The 19,679-nt window shown below is 41.7% G+C and overlaps 1 protein-coding gene and 1 long non-coding RNA gene across 4 annotated transcripts in view; one reads left to right on the top strand and one right to left on the bottom strand.

Annotated features, from left to right (window-relative positions):
* Positions 1-945: 945 nt before the first annotated feature.
* Positions 946-4,548, bottom strand: LOC112914460 (uncharacterized). Its single transcript, XR_003233877.2, has 2 exons — positions 4,408-4,548; positions 946-4,034 (listed from the first exon to the last, which is right to left on the bottom strand). It is a non-coding gene; the product is annotated as an uncharacterized lncRNA (long non-coding RNA).
* Positions 4,549-4,567: 19 nt separating this feature from the next.
* The window catches only part of ACAD9 (acyl-CoA dehydrogenase family member 9), a 43,941-nt gene continuing 28,829 nt past the window's right edge, over positions 4,568-19,679 (top strand). Inside the window, exons 1-2 of one of the 3 annotated variants that reach the window (XM_025991564.2) lie at positions 4,568-4,880; positions 10,533-10,626. In XM_025991564.2, coding sequence (XP_025847349.2) covers positions 4,731-4,880; positions 10,533-10,626 — 244 coding nt within the window. In that variant the 5' untranslated portion in view covers positions 4,568-4,730. Of the gene's footprint in view, positions 4,956-10,532; positions 10,627-19,679 lie in introns of all 3 variants that reach the window. The other 2 variants (XM_025991565.2, XM_025991566.2) reach the window with 2 other exon arrangements.

The raw sequence follows: 19,679 nt of genomic DNA, 5'->3' as shown, positions 1-19,679 counted from the left end.
CTCATGGATTGGCAGAATTAATATTGTGAAAATGTCAATGTTACCCAGGGCAATTTACACGTTCAATGCAATCCCTATCAAAATACCATGGACTTTCTTCAGAGAGTTAGAACAAATTATTTTAAGATTTGTGTGGAATCAGAAAAGACCCCGAATAGCCAGGGGAATTTTAAAAAAGAAAACCATAGCTGGGGGCATCACAATGCCAGATTTCAGGCTGTACTGATGTACTGTACTGATGACCAAAGCTGTGGTCATCAACACAGTGTGGTACTGGCACAAAAACAGACACATAGATCAATGGAACAGAATAGAGAACCCAGAAGTGGACCCTCAACTTTATGGTCAACTAATATTCAATAAAGGAGGAAAGACTATCCACTTGAAGAAAGACAGTCTCTTCAATAAATGGAGCTGGGAAAATTGGACATCCACATGCAGAAGAATGAAACTAGACCACTCTCTTTCACCAGACACAAAGATAAACTCAAAATGTGGATGAAAGATCTTAATGTGAGACAAGATTCCATCAAAATCCTAGAGGAGAACACAGGCAACACCCTTTTTGAACTCGGCCACAGTAACTTCTTGCAAGATACATCCACGAAGGCAAAAGAAACAAAAGCAAAAATGAACTATTGGGACTTCATCAAGATAAGAAGCTTTTGCACAGCAAAGGATACAGTCAACAAAACTAAAAGACAACCTACAGAATGGGAGAAGAGATTTGCAAATGACGTGTCAGATAAAGGGCTAGTGTCCAAGATCTATAAAGAACTTATTAAACTCAACACCAAAGAAACAATCCAATCATGAAATGGGCAGAAGACATAGCCATGGCCAACACGCACATGAGAAAATGCTCTGCATCACTTGCCATCAGGGAAATACAAATCAAAACCACAATGAGATACCACCTCACACCAGTGAGAATGGGGAAAATTGTTTTGTTTTTTTTAAGATTTATTTATTTGAGAGTGAGGGGAAGGGCAGAGGGAGAGAAATTCAAGCAGACTCCTGGCAGAGCATGGACCCCGACATGGGGCTCAATCCCACCACCTGACATCATGACCCAAGCTGAAACCAAGAGTCAGATGCTCAACCACCTGAGCCACACAGACACCCCTGGGTGTATAGGTCCTAAGACATAGCCTCAGTTCTGCAGTCACTATTAGGTCTTATTTCCAAAAACACTGTGCCAAGAATCACACTTCTCGTATTACTCTGCTAGGGCTGCTCTGATAAAAACCAGAGGGGCCTCAAGTGTCAGCTCCTACTTGAGTTCCCAGCGTGCTGGCATGCCTACAGATTTCAGACTCGCCAGTGTCTATAATTATGTAAGTCAAAATTTTAAAGAAATCTCTCAATCTATATTTTATTTTTAAAAAAGTTTTGATTTTATTTATTTGATAGAAAATGCAAGACAGTGTGCAAGCAGGGGGAGCAGCAGGCAGAGGGAGAAGAAGCAGACTCCCCACTGAGCAGGGAGCCTGATGTGGGGCTTTATTCCAGGACCCTGGGATCATGACCTGAGCCCAAGGTAGATGTTTAACCCCTGAGCCACGCAGGTGCCCTTTTCAATCTGTATTTTTAAAAAGAGAAAGAAAAGAGCCACAGAATGAGTGACTTAACTCCTTGTTCTGGTGGCTAGAAATCCAAGATCAAGATGTTGGCAAAATTGATTCCTTCTGAAGGCTGAAAAGATAGCTGCTCCAGGCTTGTTTCCTAACTTCTTACAGTTTTCTGGCAATCTCTGGTGTTTTGTGCCTTATAGAAGTTTCACATGATGCTTCCATCCTCTCACATGGCATTCTCCCTGTGCATATTTATGTCTAAATCTCCCTTCCTATAAGGGCGCTTCCTAAAAAGGTACCAGTTCATATCAGATTAGGAGCTCATACTGCTGTAATATGACTCCTCCTAACTTAGCTAATTATGTCAGCAACAGGATGGAATAAGGTCATATTTGGAGGTATTATGAATAGGACTTCCACAAATGAATTTTGGGGGTACAAAATTTAGCCCATAATATCCCATTATCTTTGTGGCTTTCAACAAGCCAGTGACTTCCATGTTTCTCTAATAACTAATGTACTCCAAACGGGAATGAATATACATCAAAAAAGAAGTAGTAAAAGGACAAAATTTAGCATAGAAAAGTATTCCCTGAGGGACATGTATCTACGTAGAGAAGTTAGATCTCTGAACAGTAAGGTGTTAGCAACTTCTCAGCAGGAAATAAACTGGTGATAAAATTTGCACAACTTATTTGTGAGCCCTTTCCTTAGGATATTGATGGCTATGAGGCAGGAACCTTGGCTAGACTAACTCATTTTTCATAGAACTGATCATTGATCTTGTAGTCTTGGAACAGGAGACAACTCCACCCCTTCTCCCTGATTTGTGTAAGTAAATCTTTCCATTAGCTTTGCAGCTTTATTTTTTTTAAGATTTTATTTGTTTATTCATGAGAGACACAGAGAGAGAGAGAGGCAGAGACACAGGCAGAGGGAGAAGCAGGTTCCACACGGGGACCCCGGGATGATGCCCCCGACCGAAGGCAGGTCCTAAACTGCTGAGCCACCCAGGTGTCCCAAGCTTTAACACTGAGGAATCTAGGAATAGTTTCCTACTCAATGTGCCTGAGACCTAAAGCCAAGCATCTTGATATACTAACACTAACATTAGAGCCATGGAAGAGTGTCAACTTATTTGCTGGTTAAATTACATATGGAAATCAGTTGTGTTGATGTGACCCTACAGGAAGGACATTGAGAGATACTCAGAGTATTTCAAACACTGCATGTAGGAAATTCTATGTCTCAAACAAACTGTTTAAAAATAGCATCCTATTTCTTAGAGGCTGATCAAGTGTACGATGAGAATTACATAGTGCAACCATTGATCATTTGTTGTGCTAGATGCTTTCATACTATTTTAATCCCTACAAGTCCTATGAGATAAGCGGCATTATCTTCATTTTTACAGAAGAGAAAACCAAACTTACAAAATGGCAAAGTAGTAGAACTTCAAAGCTCTTCTTCCACTGCACATGCTACTAGAGTACTTATGCCTTAAACTTTACCCAATTTTTGTTTTGGAAACCGTGTGCCACTAAATTTCTCACTTGCTTAAATAATAGGGAGACCTCTGTCCACTAACAGGACCTGAGAGACTATCAGATTGAATGACAGGACATGTTTTGGCAAAAACTTACACCACCTCAACCTTGAAACCCAGTTTTTGTAATCTCACTTTTTGTTTTCCTGTGGCGTTAACTCAAAGGCAGTTGTTTCCAAAGGCCTTCTTGTGAAGCCAAGTGCTAAAATAAGCAGGTACTGAACACTGATGAAAAGCAAGCTGTCAAACCTTTCAAAGCTACAGAATAACTCGGATTGCAGAAGATGCTTGCAAATATTATGCAACCAAACAAGTTTTTGAGCTCTTTCCTCATGATGTTGCGCCATCAACTCCACCTTTTATTGGGCGGGCAGGCAAAGCACGGTAAGATTACTGAGACTTCCCCGGTTTCCCAGGGGTTCACAGGAATCCACCCAGGAGCCCTGAGGCCTTGCTACTGTCCGACCTAGGCAGCTCTTCCCTCTAGCAAGGCTTTAAGACAGGAGGGACTCGATACTCTGCCTCAAGCATCTGCCAACGGCTGCGGGTTAACTTTATCCACATTTTCTCCTGGGATTTAGGTTATTGGTAAGAATGCTTTTCTTCCTGTAAATCATGGAGACATTTGTAAACCGAGGGAGGCTCGTGTCTTCCAAGGCTGTAGCCTCCATACATCCCCTTAGCCTTGGGGCAGCCTGGGGGGCGGAGGAAGGCGACAGCTCCCCGACCTGCGGGGAGGATCCGGGGCAATCTGTGGGGTGCGCAGGAGTCGGCTGGTGCTCTGTCCTCAGCTGCCTTCCGCTCCCTCACCATGTCCCAAGGACGGCTGTGACTCTCACATCCATACCTCTTTCTGGCAGAACAAGCCTTTTATTTTCCTCTTCCAACCGAAGTAAATGTAACATACGCGAAAGCTATGGATCAAAAGGAATCATCAGGAATCCATCACTCCCTTAAAACATGCAACCTCGGGGCCCCTGGGCGGCTCAGTGGTTGGGCATCTGCCTTTGGCTCAGGTCGTGACCCCGGGGTCCCAGGACCGAGTCCCGCATCGGGGCCCCGGGATCCCCGCGGGGAGCCTGCTTCTCCCTCTGCCCGTGTCTCTGCCTGTCTCTCATGAACAAGTCTTTAAAGATAATAATAATAATCAAAATGAAAACCGCAAGGTTACTGGTACTGGGTTCCCCTCCAGAAAGAATATCGTGAACCACCGCCGACCCCACCCCGCGTTTCCTTCAGCGTTGCCAAGTCCCCGTCGCGCCAACTGCCAAGAGGGCTCCCACGCACCTACAAGCTTCCCCCGGTAGGGACCGGGCCGCCGCCCACCAACATTTGGAAACCAACGCCTTCCGGCGGCCACCAACAGCTCAGCAGGAAGACGCCAACATGGCGCCCGCCCCGCCCCCTCGGCCTCGCCCCCTGGCCTCGCCCCGCCCCCCCCGCCAGCACGTGGGAGGCCACGCATGCGCAACGGCGGCGGGCGGGGAGCGGCGGCCCAGGGGCGTGGCTCAGGCCGGTGGCGTCATCCGGCAGCGCCAGCCAGGCGCACGTGACTGAGGCGCTAAGAAAGACTCGTCGCGGCGGGCTCGGCGTGCGGCACGTCGGGCAGCATGGGCGTCGGGGTCCTCTTCCTGCGGCGGGCGCTGGCGGCGCGTCCCTCCCGGGCTCTCGTGGCCTTCGCCACGAGCCGGCGCCTGCTGCGCACCAGTCCGCCCAGCCGAGCTTTCGCCAAGCAGCTCTTCCTCGGCAAAATCGAGAAGGTAACGCCGAGCCCTGGCCGAGCCTCGCTCGCTGGCCTCCCGCTTTCCGCCCTTTAGCAGGAAGGAGGGGTCCAGGTGAGAGTCCGCACACCTGGCTGACAGATACGCCCGCCAGGCGGGGGTGCTGAAACCCCCAAGCCCCTGAGCCCCACTGGAACCCCTCCAGGGAAAGGGAAGAAGGCCGCGGGGCTCGGCATCAGTCTACGGCTCTGACAGCGACTTCTTGTTGGGTCAGTTGGGGAAACCCTAGGCAGGGTGGGCCTAAGCGCCCGTCTACTCAGCGCTCCGGCCCCAAGTGCGCGGGCCTTGCCCTCTGATTCCTGAACAGCCGGACCTGGCGCTCGTCCGTCAGTTTCCAGTGGGCCCCTTAGCTTTCAGAGCCTGAGTTCCGGCGCCTCACCCGCTGCCCACTAGGCCCCTTGGCAGGCTGGCTCCAAGGTGCCTTCCCCGCCACGTCCCATCCCTGCCACCCAGTAGTCACCTAGCTGTTAATCCATAGTGAACAGCTGCATTATCAAGCACTCACCATCCTCTTAGTGACGTTGACCTTGGCTCTGTGACTTTCAGCCTTAAAATAGAGCTAGTTATATGTACTGCCTCACACATGTGTTGTATAGTGAGATTTGTAGCTCGCGGACATGCTATTTAAACGGCCAGGTACTGTGCAGATGCAAGAGGTGACAGAGTAGGTAATGATTGCCCGCTTCACCACTTACTCGTCTTGTGACCTTCACCTTCTTGTGCCTGAGTGTGCTGATCTACACAATGGCAAAACTGGTACTTGCTCTCTCCTAAAGGTGCTGTGCAAAGCAAAGAAAAAAAAATCTGTAAAATGCTTTGAGGTAGGCAGAAGTTTTGGCTGGCACTGTATTACTTCAGGAGTTATTCCCTGATTTTTCTTTAGACTGTTCCTCCAATCAGGCATTACAGGTGCAGAAGCTGAAACTCAAGAGTGGTTTGCTCTGCTGGGAAGTGCAAAGCTAGTTTTTAACGTCTGAGAAACCATTTTTCCCCAGAACCTGAGGCTCTTGGGGCACTCCATCTTGGGACGTCTGTCACGCCTTCCAGCACATTGGTGAAAAAAACCCAAATCTTTCATGCTTTTCTTTCTCCAAGCCTGTGTCCCCATAGGATCTACAGTCTGTTACTGTGGATGAACTCTCTACTCCTAGCAAAGACCCACCTCGTTCACTAGACCCCATGCCATCTCACCTGCTCAAGGCCATTGATCCAGTAATTCTCTCCTTTCTCATCTACATCAGTGATTCTTCCCTCTCTACTGCATCTTGAACTAAGGCCATCAGGCTTTTGTCCTTAACAATCTGCTAAAACTGCTCTCATGCAAGGTCAGTTAGTGACCTCCATGTGGTCAAACCTAGAGGTCTTTTCTCTTCCTTGACACGCGGCTCATCACTCCTGGCTTTTTAAAATTTTTTAATTATTTTTTATTTTTTAAAATTTATTCATGAGAGAGACAGAGACAGAGGGAGAAGCAGGCTCCCTGCAGGAACTCGATGCAGGACTCGATGCCAGGACTCTGGGATCACAACCTGAGCCCAAGGCAGATGCTCAACCACTGAGCCCCACCCAGGTACCCCTTACTCTCCTGGCTTCTAAAAAACCATTCTCTCCTGGCTTTTCTGTTTACTTCATTGGTTCCCTTTACTTCATTGGTTCATCCTTCTCAGTCTCCTATGCTGGTTCTTTGTTGACTCCTTAATCTCTAAATTTTGGCCAGTCTTTCTAACTAGCCCAGTCAGAATTGAGAATTTTCTTTTAATTGTTTTTAATTCCAATGTTGTTAACATATAGTGTTATGTTAGTTTCAGATGAACAATATAGTGTTTCAACAATTCTAATCATTCAGTGCTCATCATGGCATATTCTTAATCCCCCTGGCACCTATTTCACCCATCCTTCCACCCACCTACCCTCTGGTAACCATCTTGTTTGTTCTCTTTAGTTAAGTCTTTTTCTTTCTTTTTTTTTTTTAAGATTTTATTTATTTATTCATGAGAGGCACACAGAGAGAGAGGCAGAGACACAAGCAGAGGGCAAAGCAGGCTCCATGCAGGGAGGCCGATGTGGGACTCGATCCTGGAGTTCCAGGATCACCCCTGGGCCGAAGGCAGGCACTAAACCACTGAGCCACCCAGGTGTCCCTAGTTAAGTCTTTTTCTTAGTTCGTCTTTTTTTTTTTTCCCCTTTGCTAATTTTTTTTTTGTTTCTTAAATTCCACATTATGAGTGAAATCATATGGTATTTGTCCTCTGGCTTATTTCACTTAGCATCATATGCTCCAGCTCCATCCATGTTGCAGATGGCGAGATTCATTTTCTTATGGCTGAATAATATTCCATTGTATATATTACCACATCTTCTTTATCCATTCATCTATCAGTGGATACTGAGGCTGCTTCCATAATTTGGCTATAATAAATAATGCTGCAGTAAACACAGGGGTGCATGTATCCCTTTGAATTCATGTTTTTGTATTTTGGGGGCAAATAGCCAGTAATGCAATTACTGGGTCATGGGTCCCTCCCCCCCTTTTTTTTGAGTAATCTCTATACCCAACATGGGGCTCGAGCTCGTGACCCCAAGTTCAAGAGTCAGATGCTCTATCCCCAAGTTCAAGAGTCAGATGCCGAGGCAGCCAGGTGCCCCTGCCTTTTTTTTTTTTTTTTTCTTAATTCCAGTATAGTTAAAGTGTTGTATTAGTTTCAGGTATATCTTTATTTTAATTGAAGTATAGTTGAAACAATGTTACATTAGTTGCAGGTATACAATATAGTGATTTCACAAGTCTATAGTTGCTCTCATTACAAGCATAGCCACTCTCTGTCACCATACAGCACTATTACAGTACCATTGATTGTATTCCCTATGCTGTACCTCTCATCCCTGGAAGCCTGTATCTCCCACTTGTCTTCACCCATTTTTCCTATCCTTCTGCTTTTTCTTCTGGCACCCATTAGTTTGTTCTCTGTATTTCCGGGTCTTTTTAAAAGTTGAGGTTTTCTGAGGCTCAATCTATAGACTTCTCTTTTTATCCACAACTCTTCCTTTAATATTATATAGTATTGTGGTTTTAAATATCATCAACATTCTGATGACTCATATATTTCTCCAGCTCCGATTTCTCCCTTGAACCCCAGGCTTTTCATGTGTACCTTTCTACCCAGAAGCTCCACTCAGATGTTTAATAGACACCTCAGATTTAGCATATCTGAAACTGAGTTTCTGATGTTGCCACTCAGTCTTGCTTCTCCCACCAGTCATTTTTATAGCAGATGCAGGTGGCTCTGTTGTTCAACTTGTTCAGGCCAGACACTTGGGAGTCCCCTTTGATGCCTCTTGTTCTCATAATCCACATCTAAGCCAACAGCAAATCCTGTTTTCTCTACCTTCGGGATATATTTAGAATCTGACTACTTTTAAGCCCCTCCAGTGCTACTGCCCTGATTCAAGCCAACATCATTTCTCAAAGCATTACTGGGGTTTGAGCAGGAACATAGCCTCTGAAGTGCATAGAATCTCTGAATAAAGAGAAACCTTCAAGATCCTGTAGGGATGTAGCTGTCACATTGCCCTGGGTTGGACCCTTGCTATTCATAGAAATTCAGGGGCTACTGTAGGGACCAGTAAGGAGTTGAATGGGAGGCATTTGGGTGACCTCCCTGTCTGCAGCCTCAACCTAAGTAGCTCAGCTTTTATCTATTTTACATATTTGGTTTCTGTAATAGGTTTATTTGAAAAACAGGTTCCACTGCTTCAAAAAATTTAAAACCTGCTGATAGAAATCAAGCCCACACCCATGAAGCACCCCATTGGGTTCTTGAACATTGTTGCTATCAGAGATTTGTTCTTATATGCACTTCAAAATCCCTTTTTTTGGTTGTAGGTGAGGGCCAACTAGCTGCCAGGCTGTTCACTTTTCTCACCTAGTATGCTTACTGGTATCAGAACAGAATAATCTTCCTCTGACACCACCTGTTGCACAAGGCCCACAGGAACAATGAGGCCATGAAGGGCCTGGATTGAACCTCCGTGTGTTTGGCTAAGCAGCTGGCTTTGTTCTAAGAGGCTGCAGAATGATGAAAGTCTCAGCATATTTTCCATCTAGACCCTTTGAGGGCAGGGTCAGGGATGGCTTGGGGGACAGGAATGCCTTTAAGTCTGCTGTCACTTTTGGGTAGGGACCCACCACAAACCTGTAGTTATGGGTCCTGAGGAGAAAACAGACTTGGGAGCATGTTAGCAGAATGGACAGCCTTCAGTGGTTGATTAAATACATAACGGGCTAGAGGAGGAAGATTGAGGACTCTGCTGCTTTAGAGACCTTTCTTGAACACTTGGTGGGAGGTGCTGTGAGGAGAGGCAGGACTCCTGGGGGCTGGCAATCTGTGCCATGGGACATCACTTCTCAGCGATTGCGAGACCAAATCTAAGTACTCATCCAAGTACTCGTGCTGTGCTGGCAGCTGAAGGAGTAGTAGGAATCCAGAAAGCCAGAGAGGCTAAGGACCCAGCAGGAGGATTTAGGCACTATATAGTGATGATCCAGGGAGGAATCATAGGCCAACTAGGAACACTAGCCTTTTGATAGTTTTAGACGGACTTGAAGCTCAGCTGTTTTCCTCACTGTGAGGTGGAAATAGAGCAGAGCCAGTATCTTTTACAAGTAATTACTCATATTCCAGGACATACCTTCTGTCTTTTGAGCCTCACCTTCTGAGGGGTCAGCTGTGACAGAAGAGAAGCTGACCCTGAGGCCAAAAGTCACACACGTAAGTGGTAGAGCCAGAGTTGAACTCAGGTTGATCTGACTCCACAGCTAGGTCTCCTGCAGTGATCCTCTTCTGCAAGTAATGGATGTCTTGGGAACAGGAGGGACAGAGGCTGGAGTGCACAGTTGGGTGAGAACCTGAGATATGAGGCTTTGTTACCACGTTGTATTTTTTTTTTTTTTAAGATTTTATTTATTTGAGAGAGAGCAGTAGCACAAGCGGGGAGGAGACGGAGAAACAGACTCCCCGCTGGGCAGGGAGCTTAATGGGGGACTTCGATTCTAAGACCATGAGCGGAAGGCAGATGCTTAACCAACTGAGTCACCCAGGCATCCCACCACCATATATTCTTGTTAGTGCAGCATCTTTGAACCCCCGGAATAACCAGTGTAGAATTTTACATTTCAATAGAGAGATTTCCCATCCTGTTGCCTTTCATGATCCTCACAACACTCTTGAGTAACTATTTACCTGTGTGTTACAGGTGAGACAGTAGAAGCACAGAGAGGGGAAGGGGTTTGGCTGAGGCCACCAAGCTAGGAGGCTGCAAATCAGGGAACAAAACCAAGGGCTTTGAAATGTTAGGGCTCTTTGTTTCAGGGGACACTCAGTGTAACTTGTTACTGATAGGGAATGCTGACCAGAAGAATAAACCGGCTTGAGTTGGGCAGAAGAGCTGTCTAGGTGGTGGAGTCTACTGCACAGTTCCTATTGTAGGATTTGTATTGTGTTTCGTTCAGTGAGTAATGCCCTGCCTACCAGATAGGGAATCTAGCAACTCTGTTTTCTCCCCTCTTGATTGCTATTACCACTGTGGGAGGTTGCTAAAAATTAAATTTTTAGTAAATGTTTATCATTTTAGAAAGAAGTTTTCCCGTTTCCAGAAGTTAGCCAAGATGAACTTAATGAAATCAATCAGTTTGTGGGACCTCTAGAAAAATTCTTCACTGAAGAGGGTATGTATGATCTTCTTTATCATTACTAATTTCCATATTAAGAATGGTTACTTTGATACTTGCATTAAAAGCAATACACATGGGGGAAGCTCTCTTGAATGTCATTAATCAGATAGAAATATCTATTTATAATATTTTGCTCCAAGAATTATCCCAATTGCTTTGGAATTTAAGAAACAAAACATGAATATTGGGGAAGGGAAGGAAGAATAAAATCAGACAAAATTGGAGAGAGGGGCAAACCATAAAAGATTCTTAACTAGAGGGAACACACTGACAGTTGCTGTGGAGGGGAAGAGGTAGAGGGATACAGTACCTGGGTGATGGGTGATATAATGAACACTGGGTATCACGTGCAACTGATGAATCACTAAATTCTATCTCTGAAACTAGTAATATACTATATGTTAATTAAACTGAATTTAAATTAAAAACTAGAAAAAAAAGAATCATCCCAATTGTTATTTTATTAGATGTCTAGTGTTTCTCGTTGTATGTGTGGTGAATGATTGCTTTTTAAATATTTCTAGACTTGCAAAACACTTTTATAAAATATAATAAAATGAACGACTAGAAAAATGAAAAAAAAAAAAAAACAACCAAAGACCTACAAAATATAAATCCATTGATCATGTGCTTGGTTGTGTGGCAATGTAAAACTGCTATAAATGTTTTCAAAGGTTTACTCTCTATTAACTTGTTGTGAACCAGGAATAGTCTAGCAGACGGCACACCACAGGTTGAGGGTACCAGTGTAGCCTGCAAGATCTCTCCCTTAGACCCATTGTCCAGCCCTTTGACGGCATTGCCTTTGGCAGGAGCTTTCTGGGGACTTCTGTGATGATTGATTGACAGTTGTATTTCTCTAGCACTGAGAATCCCAAAAAGTTCTTCTTTATCTATGAATATGTGCCCTGCTAGGAGATTAAAACTGAGAAATTTTAAAAATTCTGTGTTCATTTATTACTTAAAAATAATGAAAAGCTCATTATATACTAACAGAAACTATTTTAAGTAATTCTATTTATTTACAAATGAAAAAATACAGTGAGGAGTATGGTTTTACAGTTTTGTAAATCTTTTTAATATTCAGCTTATTGTTACTTGCAACAACAGATATCAGAATCTTGCTAAAACCAAGTAGAATCCAGCTAGATTCTCATAATTGTTTCTGAATTCAATCTACGATATATTTCTTGTAGTCCCTGGAAAACCCCACTGTACACTCATGACAGAATTAATAGTAAAATATTCTTTCCTTTTTAATTCTATTAAAATAGCTTTGGCCCTGTGGTCCCCGCCTCCACCCCAGCACACTTGGAGAAAATTCTACATTGCTAACTCTTGTTCTGTTGCTGTTTTAAAAGTTGCTTTGTTGTGTATAAATATCTTTTATTAGAAATATTTGTTTTTGTTCTCATAGTTATCTTCTTGTAACTTTTCTTAGTTCCTTGTTCTTTTACTTAAACTTTTACTATCTCATTTGTCAGGGTTTTCATAAGCTTTATGGAGGTATAATTGATTTTTAATAAGTTGCACATATTTAAAGTATAGGATTTGATACGTTTTGATATATATGTACCCCCAAGGGTACCCTTAGCATAATTAAGTGAACATATTCATTACCCCTAAACATTTTCTCATGCCCTAATTATCTCCTCCTCATCCCCTCCTGTTTCCAGACAACCACTGATCCTCTGTAAATTAGTTTGCATTTCCTGGAATTCTATTTAATAGGGTTTTGCCTTACATATGTGTTTGGCTGGTTGCTTCTGATATAATTTTGAGTTTCATCCATGTTGCATGTACTAACAGTTCATTCCTTTTTTTTTTTTTAAGGGGGTGGAGGGGCAGAGGGAGAATCTTAAGCAGGCTCCATGCCCAGCACAGAGCCCAGCACAGGGCTCAGTCTTAACAACCCTGAGATCATTATCTAAACCAAAATCTAGAGTCAGATGCCTAACCAACTGAGCCACCCAGGTGTCCCTACTTCATTCCTTTTTAACACTGAGTAGTATTTCTTGGTGTGGACATGCCACAATTTGTTTATTCATTCATCTATTAATTGACATTCAGTATGTGTCCAGATTTAGCTATTGCAAAAGATGGGAGCTTTTGTCTATAAGTCTGGGTGTAGACATATACTCATATTTCTTTGGGGGAAATAGGAAGGAATGGAATATCTGGATTATAAGATACGCTCATGTTTAACTTTTTTTTTTTTTAAGATTTTATTTATTCATGAGAGACACAGAGAGAGGGGCAGAGACATTGGCAGAGGGAGAAGCAGGCTCCCCAGAGGGAGCCTGATGTGGAACTCGTTTCTGGGACTCTAGGATCACGCCCTGAGCTGAAGGCAGACACTCAATCGCTGAGCCACCCAGGCGTCTGCATGTTTAACTTTTTAAATAACCACCAAACTGTTTTCTAAAGTGGTTACGACTTTACATTCCCACTAGTGTGTTAAAGTTCTAGTTGTTTCACATTTTCACTAACACTTGGTATGGTCAGTCTTTAATTTTAGCCATTCTGTGTGTTATGGTGTATCATTGTGGTTATAATTTTCACTTCCCTAAATAAGTAATAATGTTACACATCATATCAAGTGTTTATTTGCCATCCATATATCCTCTTTGGTAAAATGTCTTTAAAATATTTTATGTATTAAAAAATGGGATTGTCTTATTGTCGAGTTATAAGAAGTCTTTATTCTAGATACAAGTCTTCTACTATGTGTTTAACAAAAATTTTCTCCTAGTCTGTGGCTTGACTTTTCATTTTATTAGGAAAAGTTTTAATGTTAAGAGTCATCTTTTCTTTTGTAGTTAAGCTTTTTTTTATGTAAAACATTTGCCAAATCCAAGGTTAGAGTGGTTTTTGTTTATATTTTTAACTCTCAACATTCAGATTTATGACCCCTTTCCAGTTAATTTTATATATGATGTGAGGTAAAATCTGAGGATTTTTTTTGCATGTAACTGACCAGTTGCTTCAGCAACATTTGTTGAAAAGCTTATCCTTTCCCCATTAATTCACTTGGTACCTTTGGCCAGATATCAGTTGACTGAAAGATTCTGGGATAGTAGCAGTAGACCTGCACTAGGAATCTGTCTCCCACCTGGATAACAACCACAGTGGCATCTGTGTGACATAACTGTCTTGGGAACTCCAGCGTCTATGGAAGGCTGCAGTTCCAGGGGAGCATGGATAGTACCTAGCTAATTTTGGTCAGTGAGCTCTGAGCACAGTAGCAGCTACCCATCTTCCACCTACAGCCCCAAAGCTGCCAGATGTGCACTTGTTCCTGCAGCAGCTTGCGTACGGCTTCTGGGAGCCAGAGTAGGGGGGGGAAAAGACCTTCCCCATCAAATATTAAGGATCTGTGCTCTCATTGCTGCTTCTCATCACTGAAGTACAGACCAAGAGGCAGAGGCCATTTTTCTGCCTTCTCTTATTGTTGCAAGCCCTTACCCCTATGGCCAAAGTAACTTCAGGGGATTTAAGATGCCTGTGCCTTTTTTTTGTCTCTCTCCCTTCCCCCATCATTTTTCTTTTCCCTCTTTTGGGAGCTGGATTGAAGGCTAGGATATTCAAAAGCAATCACATATACAGGGGGAATTATAAAGTCACTACACATGCCCAGGGAAAGGCACAGACTCAGGAAAGACCTAGGAAGACCTTAGGTACATACCTAGGGCTGAATGTTGGCACAGACATAACCAGCAGTAATTTAGAATACTTTTGATTTTTTTTTTTTTTTAACAAAATAAAAAATCAACCTGTGGGACTACAGCAAACTCAAACTTCTGCACAGAAAGGAAAACTAAGGAATGGGAGAAAATATTTGTAAACCATTTATCAGATAAGGAGTTAATATCTAAAATATATAAAGAACTGCAACTCAGTAGCAAAAACAAAAACCCTCAGATAATCCAATTTAAAAAATGGGCAGAGGAACTAAATAGACATTTTCCAGAGAAGACCCACAGAAGGCCAATAGGTACATGAAAATGTGCTCAATGTCCCTAATCACCAGGGAAATGGCAAATTAAAACCACAGTAAGATACCACCTCACACCTATTAGAATGGCTGTCATCAAGAAGAGAGAGGAAAATCCTTTTACACTGTTGGTGGTGATGTAAATGGTTGAACCACTGTGAAAAACAGTGTGGTGGTTCCTTGTAAACAGAATTAAGAGCACCTGTGTGGCTCAGTCAGCTAGGCATCCAACTCTTGATCTCAGCTCAGGTCTTGATCTCAGGGTCGTGAGTTAGGGCTCTACACTGGGTGTGGAGCCTACTTTAAATAAGAAAGGAAAATAGAATTACCTTAGGATTCAGCAGTCCACTCCTGGGTATGTATCCAAAGAAAATGAAAATAGGATATCAGAGAGATATGTGCATTCCCCTTTTTATTGCAGCTTTAATCACAATAGCCAAGCTATGGAAACAGCCTGAGTGTCTGTCAACTGATGAATAGATAAAGAAAAGAAGTGTGTATGTGAGTATATTGTATGTGTGTACACACAGTGGAATTATATGGGAAGGAAAGAAATCTTGCCATTTGCAACAATGTGGGTAGATCTTGAGAGCATAATGCTAAGTGAGATAAGTAGGAGAAGAATAAATACTATATGATATCATTTTTATGTGGAATCTAAAAACCAAATTCCTAAAAACAGAATGGTAGTTACCAGCAGATGAAGCTAGAGGAGAGATGTTTAAGGATCCAAACATACAACTAGAAGATAAATAAATCTTGAACAGTATAGTGATTATAGACAACAAAACCATATTATAAACACCAAATGTGCTAAGACATTAGGCCTTATTCCCACCACAAAAAAACAAAACAAAAACAAAAACAAACAACCCAGTAATGTGATGTGACAAAAGTGTTAGCCACAGCTACAATGGCAGTCTTATTGTGGTACATAAATGTATTCAACATGTTGTACACCTTAAACTTACACAATGCTACATATCCAGGATATCTCAATTTTTTAAAAAATGCAAAACCAGCAAACTCTGGAAAAGAGGGAAGATTTGATTTCCAGAATTAACGTATTATTAGAGTCAAAGTGTCTGGTTAAAAAATAGATATATAGGGATCCCTGGGTGGCGCAGCGGTTTGGCGCCTGCCTTTGGCCCAGGGCACGATCCTGGAGACCCGGGATCGAATCCCACGTGGGGCTCCCGGTGCATGGAGCCTGCTTCTCCCTCTGCCTGTGTCTCTGCCTCTCTCTCTCTCTCTCTCTCTCTCTCTCTCTCTGTGACTATCATAAATAAAAAATAAAAAAAAATAGATATACATATATAAAGAAGTAGAAAAGTAAGGCGTGTGCATGGGGGAAAAAAAAAGATTTGATGAGAGAATCTAGTAGACAAAGACTTTAAAACCCCTGTATTCAAGATGTTCATAAAACCAGTGGAAGACATGAAAAAAGTCAAGAATGTATGAACAAAATGGAAATGTCAATAAAGAGAAAACAGAAAGAAACCAAAAAGAAACCCCTTATTAAACTCCTTTATTAGTGCTAGGAGTTTTGGGGTAGGTTCCAGAAGGTTTTCTACATAGACAGTGGTGGTATTGGTGAAGGACGGTTTTTTTCCTTATTTTCCAGTCTGGTTTCCCATTCATTTGTTTTATCATGGTAGGTAAAACCTCCAGTGCGGTGTTGAATAGGAGTAGAAAGAGCAGACTTCCTTGCCTTTTTCCTGACTTTAGGAGAAAAAGTCTTTTACCATTAACTGTGATGTTACTTGCTCTCTATTAGGTTAGGGGAGCTTCCTTTTATTTCTAGTTTGCTGAGGGTTTTCATCATAAAGTGTATCAAATTTCATAGAGTGCTTTTTCTATATGCTTGAGATCTTTTTTTTTTTTTTTTACTTTAATCTGTTGATGTGGTAAATTACACGGATTGCTGATCCAGTCTTACCTTTCCAGGATAATGCATACTTGGTCATGGTGTATTATGTTTTTTTATATTGTTGGGTCCAGTTTGCTAAAATTTTAAGAATTTTTACATCTGTGTTCTTGGACATATTGGTCCATAGTTTCATTTTCTGTGACATTTTTGTCCCTTTTTGTTTTTAAATTAGAATAATGCTCGCCTCATAGACTAAGTCAGGAAGTGTTTCCTCCTCTTCCAGTTTCTATAAGATTTTGTGTAAAAGTTGGTATTATTTCTTCCTTAAATATTTGGTAGAATTCACCAGTGAAACCTTCTGAGCCTTGAGTTTTCTTAATGGGAAAATTTTAACAAATTGAATTTTTTTTTTTAAAGATTTTATTAGCAGAGAGCACAAGCAAAGGGAGGAGCAGAAGGAGAGGGAGAGGGACAAGCAGGTTCCCCGCTGAGCACAGAGCCAATGCTCACATTATTCAATCCCAGGACCCTAAGATCATGATCTGAGCTGAGATCAGATGCTTAAAAGACTGAGTCACCCAGGCACCTCTAATTCGGTTTCTTTTTTCTTTTTTTCTTTAAGATTTTATTTATTTATTTATGAGAGACACAGAGAGTGAGAGGCAGAGACACAGGCAGAGGGAGAAGCAGGCTCCATGCAGGGAGCCCCATGTGGGAGTCCCAGGTCTCCAGGATCACACCCTGGGCCAAAGGCAGGCGCTAAACTGCTGAGCCACCCAGGGATCCCTGTAATTTGGTTTCTTTAAGAGATATAAGGCTATTGTTGGACTTACTGCCTAAAATTTAGTCTTACCTCTTTATCCTCTTAAAGTCTGGAGGATTTGTAGTGATATTCCCATTGTTGATTTCTGAAAAGTAGTCTGTTGTGGTCAGAACATACTTTGTATAAATTTGAGCCTCTTAGTTTATTGAGATCATGGTCTGCTTTGTAGGTGTTCTCTGTGCACTGGAAAACAGTATTCTCCAGTTGTTTAGCTGAGGACTCTATAAATGTCAATTGGGACAAATTGGCTTTTAATGTTCAAATCTAAGATATCCTTACAAATTTTTTTAGCCACTTTTTCTATCAGTTAATGAGAAAGCTAGGGTGTGGTTTTTCCTTTTGATTTCTATCAGTTTTTCCTTCGTCATTTTATTCATTCATGAGAGAGACAGAGAGAGGCAGAGACCAAGGCAGAGGAAGAAGCAGGCTCCCTGAGGGGAGCCCAGTGTGGGACTGGATCCCAAGACCTGAGATCATGGCATGAGCCAAAGGCAGACGCTCAACCACTGAGCCACCTAGGCGTCCCTCATACGTTTTATTTCTATATTTATTATAAACCCCACAATACTTTGCTGTTTTTCTTTTCTTTCTTTTTTTGGCAGTAAGATACACATAACAAAATTTACCATTTCAATCCTTGTTAAGTATACAATTCAGTGGCATTAAGTATTTCACATTGCTGTACAATGATCACTACTATTTTCAGAATTTTTTCATGATGCTGTTATGAGTGTAATTGTTTATTCTTAAAGGCTTTATTTTTTTAAGTTTTATTATTATTTTTAAAGATTTTATTCATTTGACAGAAAGAGCATGTGCCTGCACATGCAGGTAAGACTGGAAGAGGGAGAAGGAGAAGCAGGCCTTCTGGGCTCCATCCCAGAACCCTGGGATCATGACCTGAGCCGAAGGCAGATGTTTAACCACCTGAGCCACCCCAGCTTATAGATTTCTGAAAAGTCTGTTTCATCAGAAAAGATTTCCGTGTTGAGAGTACTTTTCTTTAAGCCCTTATAGGAGTTCTTCCATGTCTTCTGACTTAACATTGTTTCCAGCGAGATGTCTGCTACCATCTTATCATTTTTACATAGTGTTTCTTTATTTTTTTTTTTTTCTGGTTGCTTTTGAGGGGGGTCTAGGGAAATTGATTATAATGTGTGTTGGGTCGTTTTCTTCCTATTTCTTTTGTTTGGGATTCTTTGAACTTCTTTGGTCTGTATGTTGATAGTATTGATCAACTTTGATTAGCTTTTGGCCATTTTTTTAAATATATACCACATTCCCCACTGTGTCCTCCTCTGCCCTCCTTCGGGGACTCCCAATTTTGTGTGTATGTCTGCTCAGAGTTGTCCCAAGGCTCACTAAGGCTGTTATTTTGTCTCCTATTTTGTGTAATTGTTATTACATCTTTATGTACACTAACCTTTTCTATAGCATTTCATCTGCTGGTGATCTTACCTCTGCCTGGTAGCTTTCATCTCTAGAAGTCAACTTGTATCTTTTTATTTTTTCCACATCTACTTAACATGCTTGTATTTTCTTCTACTTTCTCAAGCATTTGGAATATAGTTATAATCGCTCCTTTAATGTCTTTGCTATCTGTATTATTTATGAGTCGTGTTCAACTGATTACTTTTTCTTTTCACTGTCAATTATATTACCCTGCTTGTTCATGTGCCTGGTAGTTTTCTCCTGGGTGCCACTCATTGTGGATTCTACATCATTGATGCCAAGTGTGCATGTGTGTGTTTTTGATATGTTATTAAGCTTTGTCTTGAGTACAGTAAATTACTCAGGGAACAGTTTGATCCTTTGAAGGTTTGCTTTCTCCCCCACTACCCAAAGAACAAGTTAAAGTTTTTTTTATTGATCATATGTTGTCTGGAACTATTGTTTTATGTGGAAATGAGAGCATAGTAGAAAATGTGGGCATTTTATATACCAGTTAACAAGACATGAAATATGAAATATATTTACATACCAAAATTATGCAAATAAAACCTGTCCCAGGACACAATTGATAAAATGCCTGTTAAAGTTCAATTATTTTGAATATAAGATAGAGTTCATAACAGTACAGTTAAATTGTGTTATTTAATACTGAGGACCAGTTTATCCTTTACTTTTCTTGAAGAGAAATGAACATTTTATTTTTGTATTTCAAATTGAAGTTTAATTGGCATGCACTATTAGTTTTAGGTGTACAGCATAGTGATACAACATTTAGATGCATTACAAAGTGATCACCAGTATAAATCTAGCTACCTACCATGGGTGCCCTTATAACAGTTACATGTTATTAACTGTATTCCTTATGTTATACGTTGTATCCCCATGATCTTATTTATTTCATAACTGGA

This window comes from Vulpes vulpes, chromosome 9 (genome assembly GCF_048418805.1).
Source record: "Vulpes vulpes isolate BD-2025 chromosome 9, VulVul3, whole genome shotgun sequence".
Classification (NCBI taxonomy): Eukaryota; Metazoa; Chordata; class Mammalia; order Carnivora; family Canidae; genus Vulpes; species Vulpes vulpes.
Note: the sequence above shows the minus strand (reverse complement) of the source record. Positions and strands in the feature narration are given on the sequence as shown.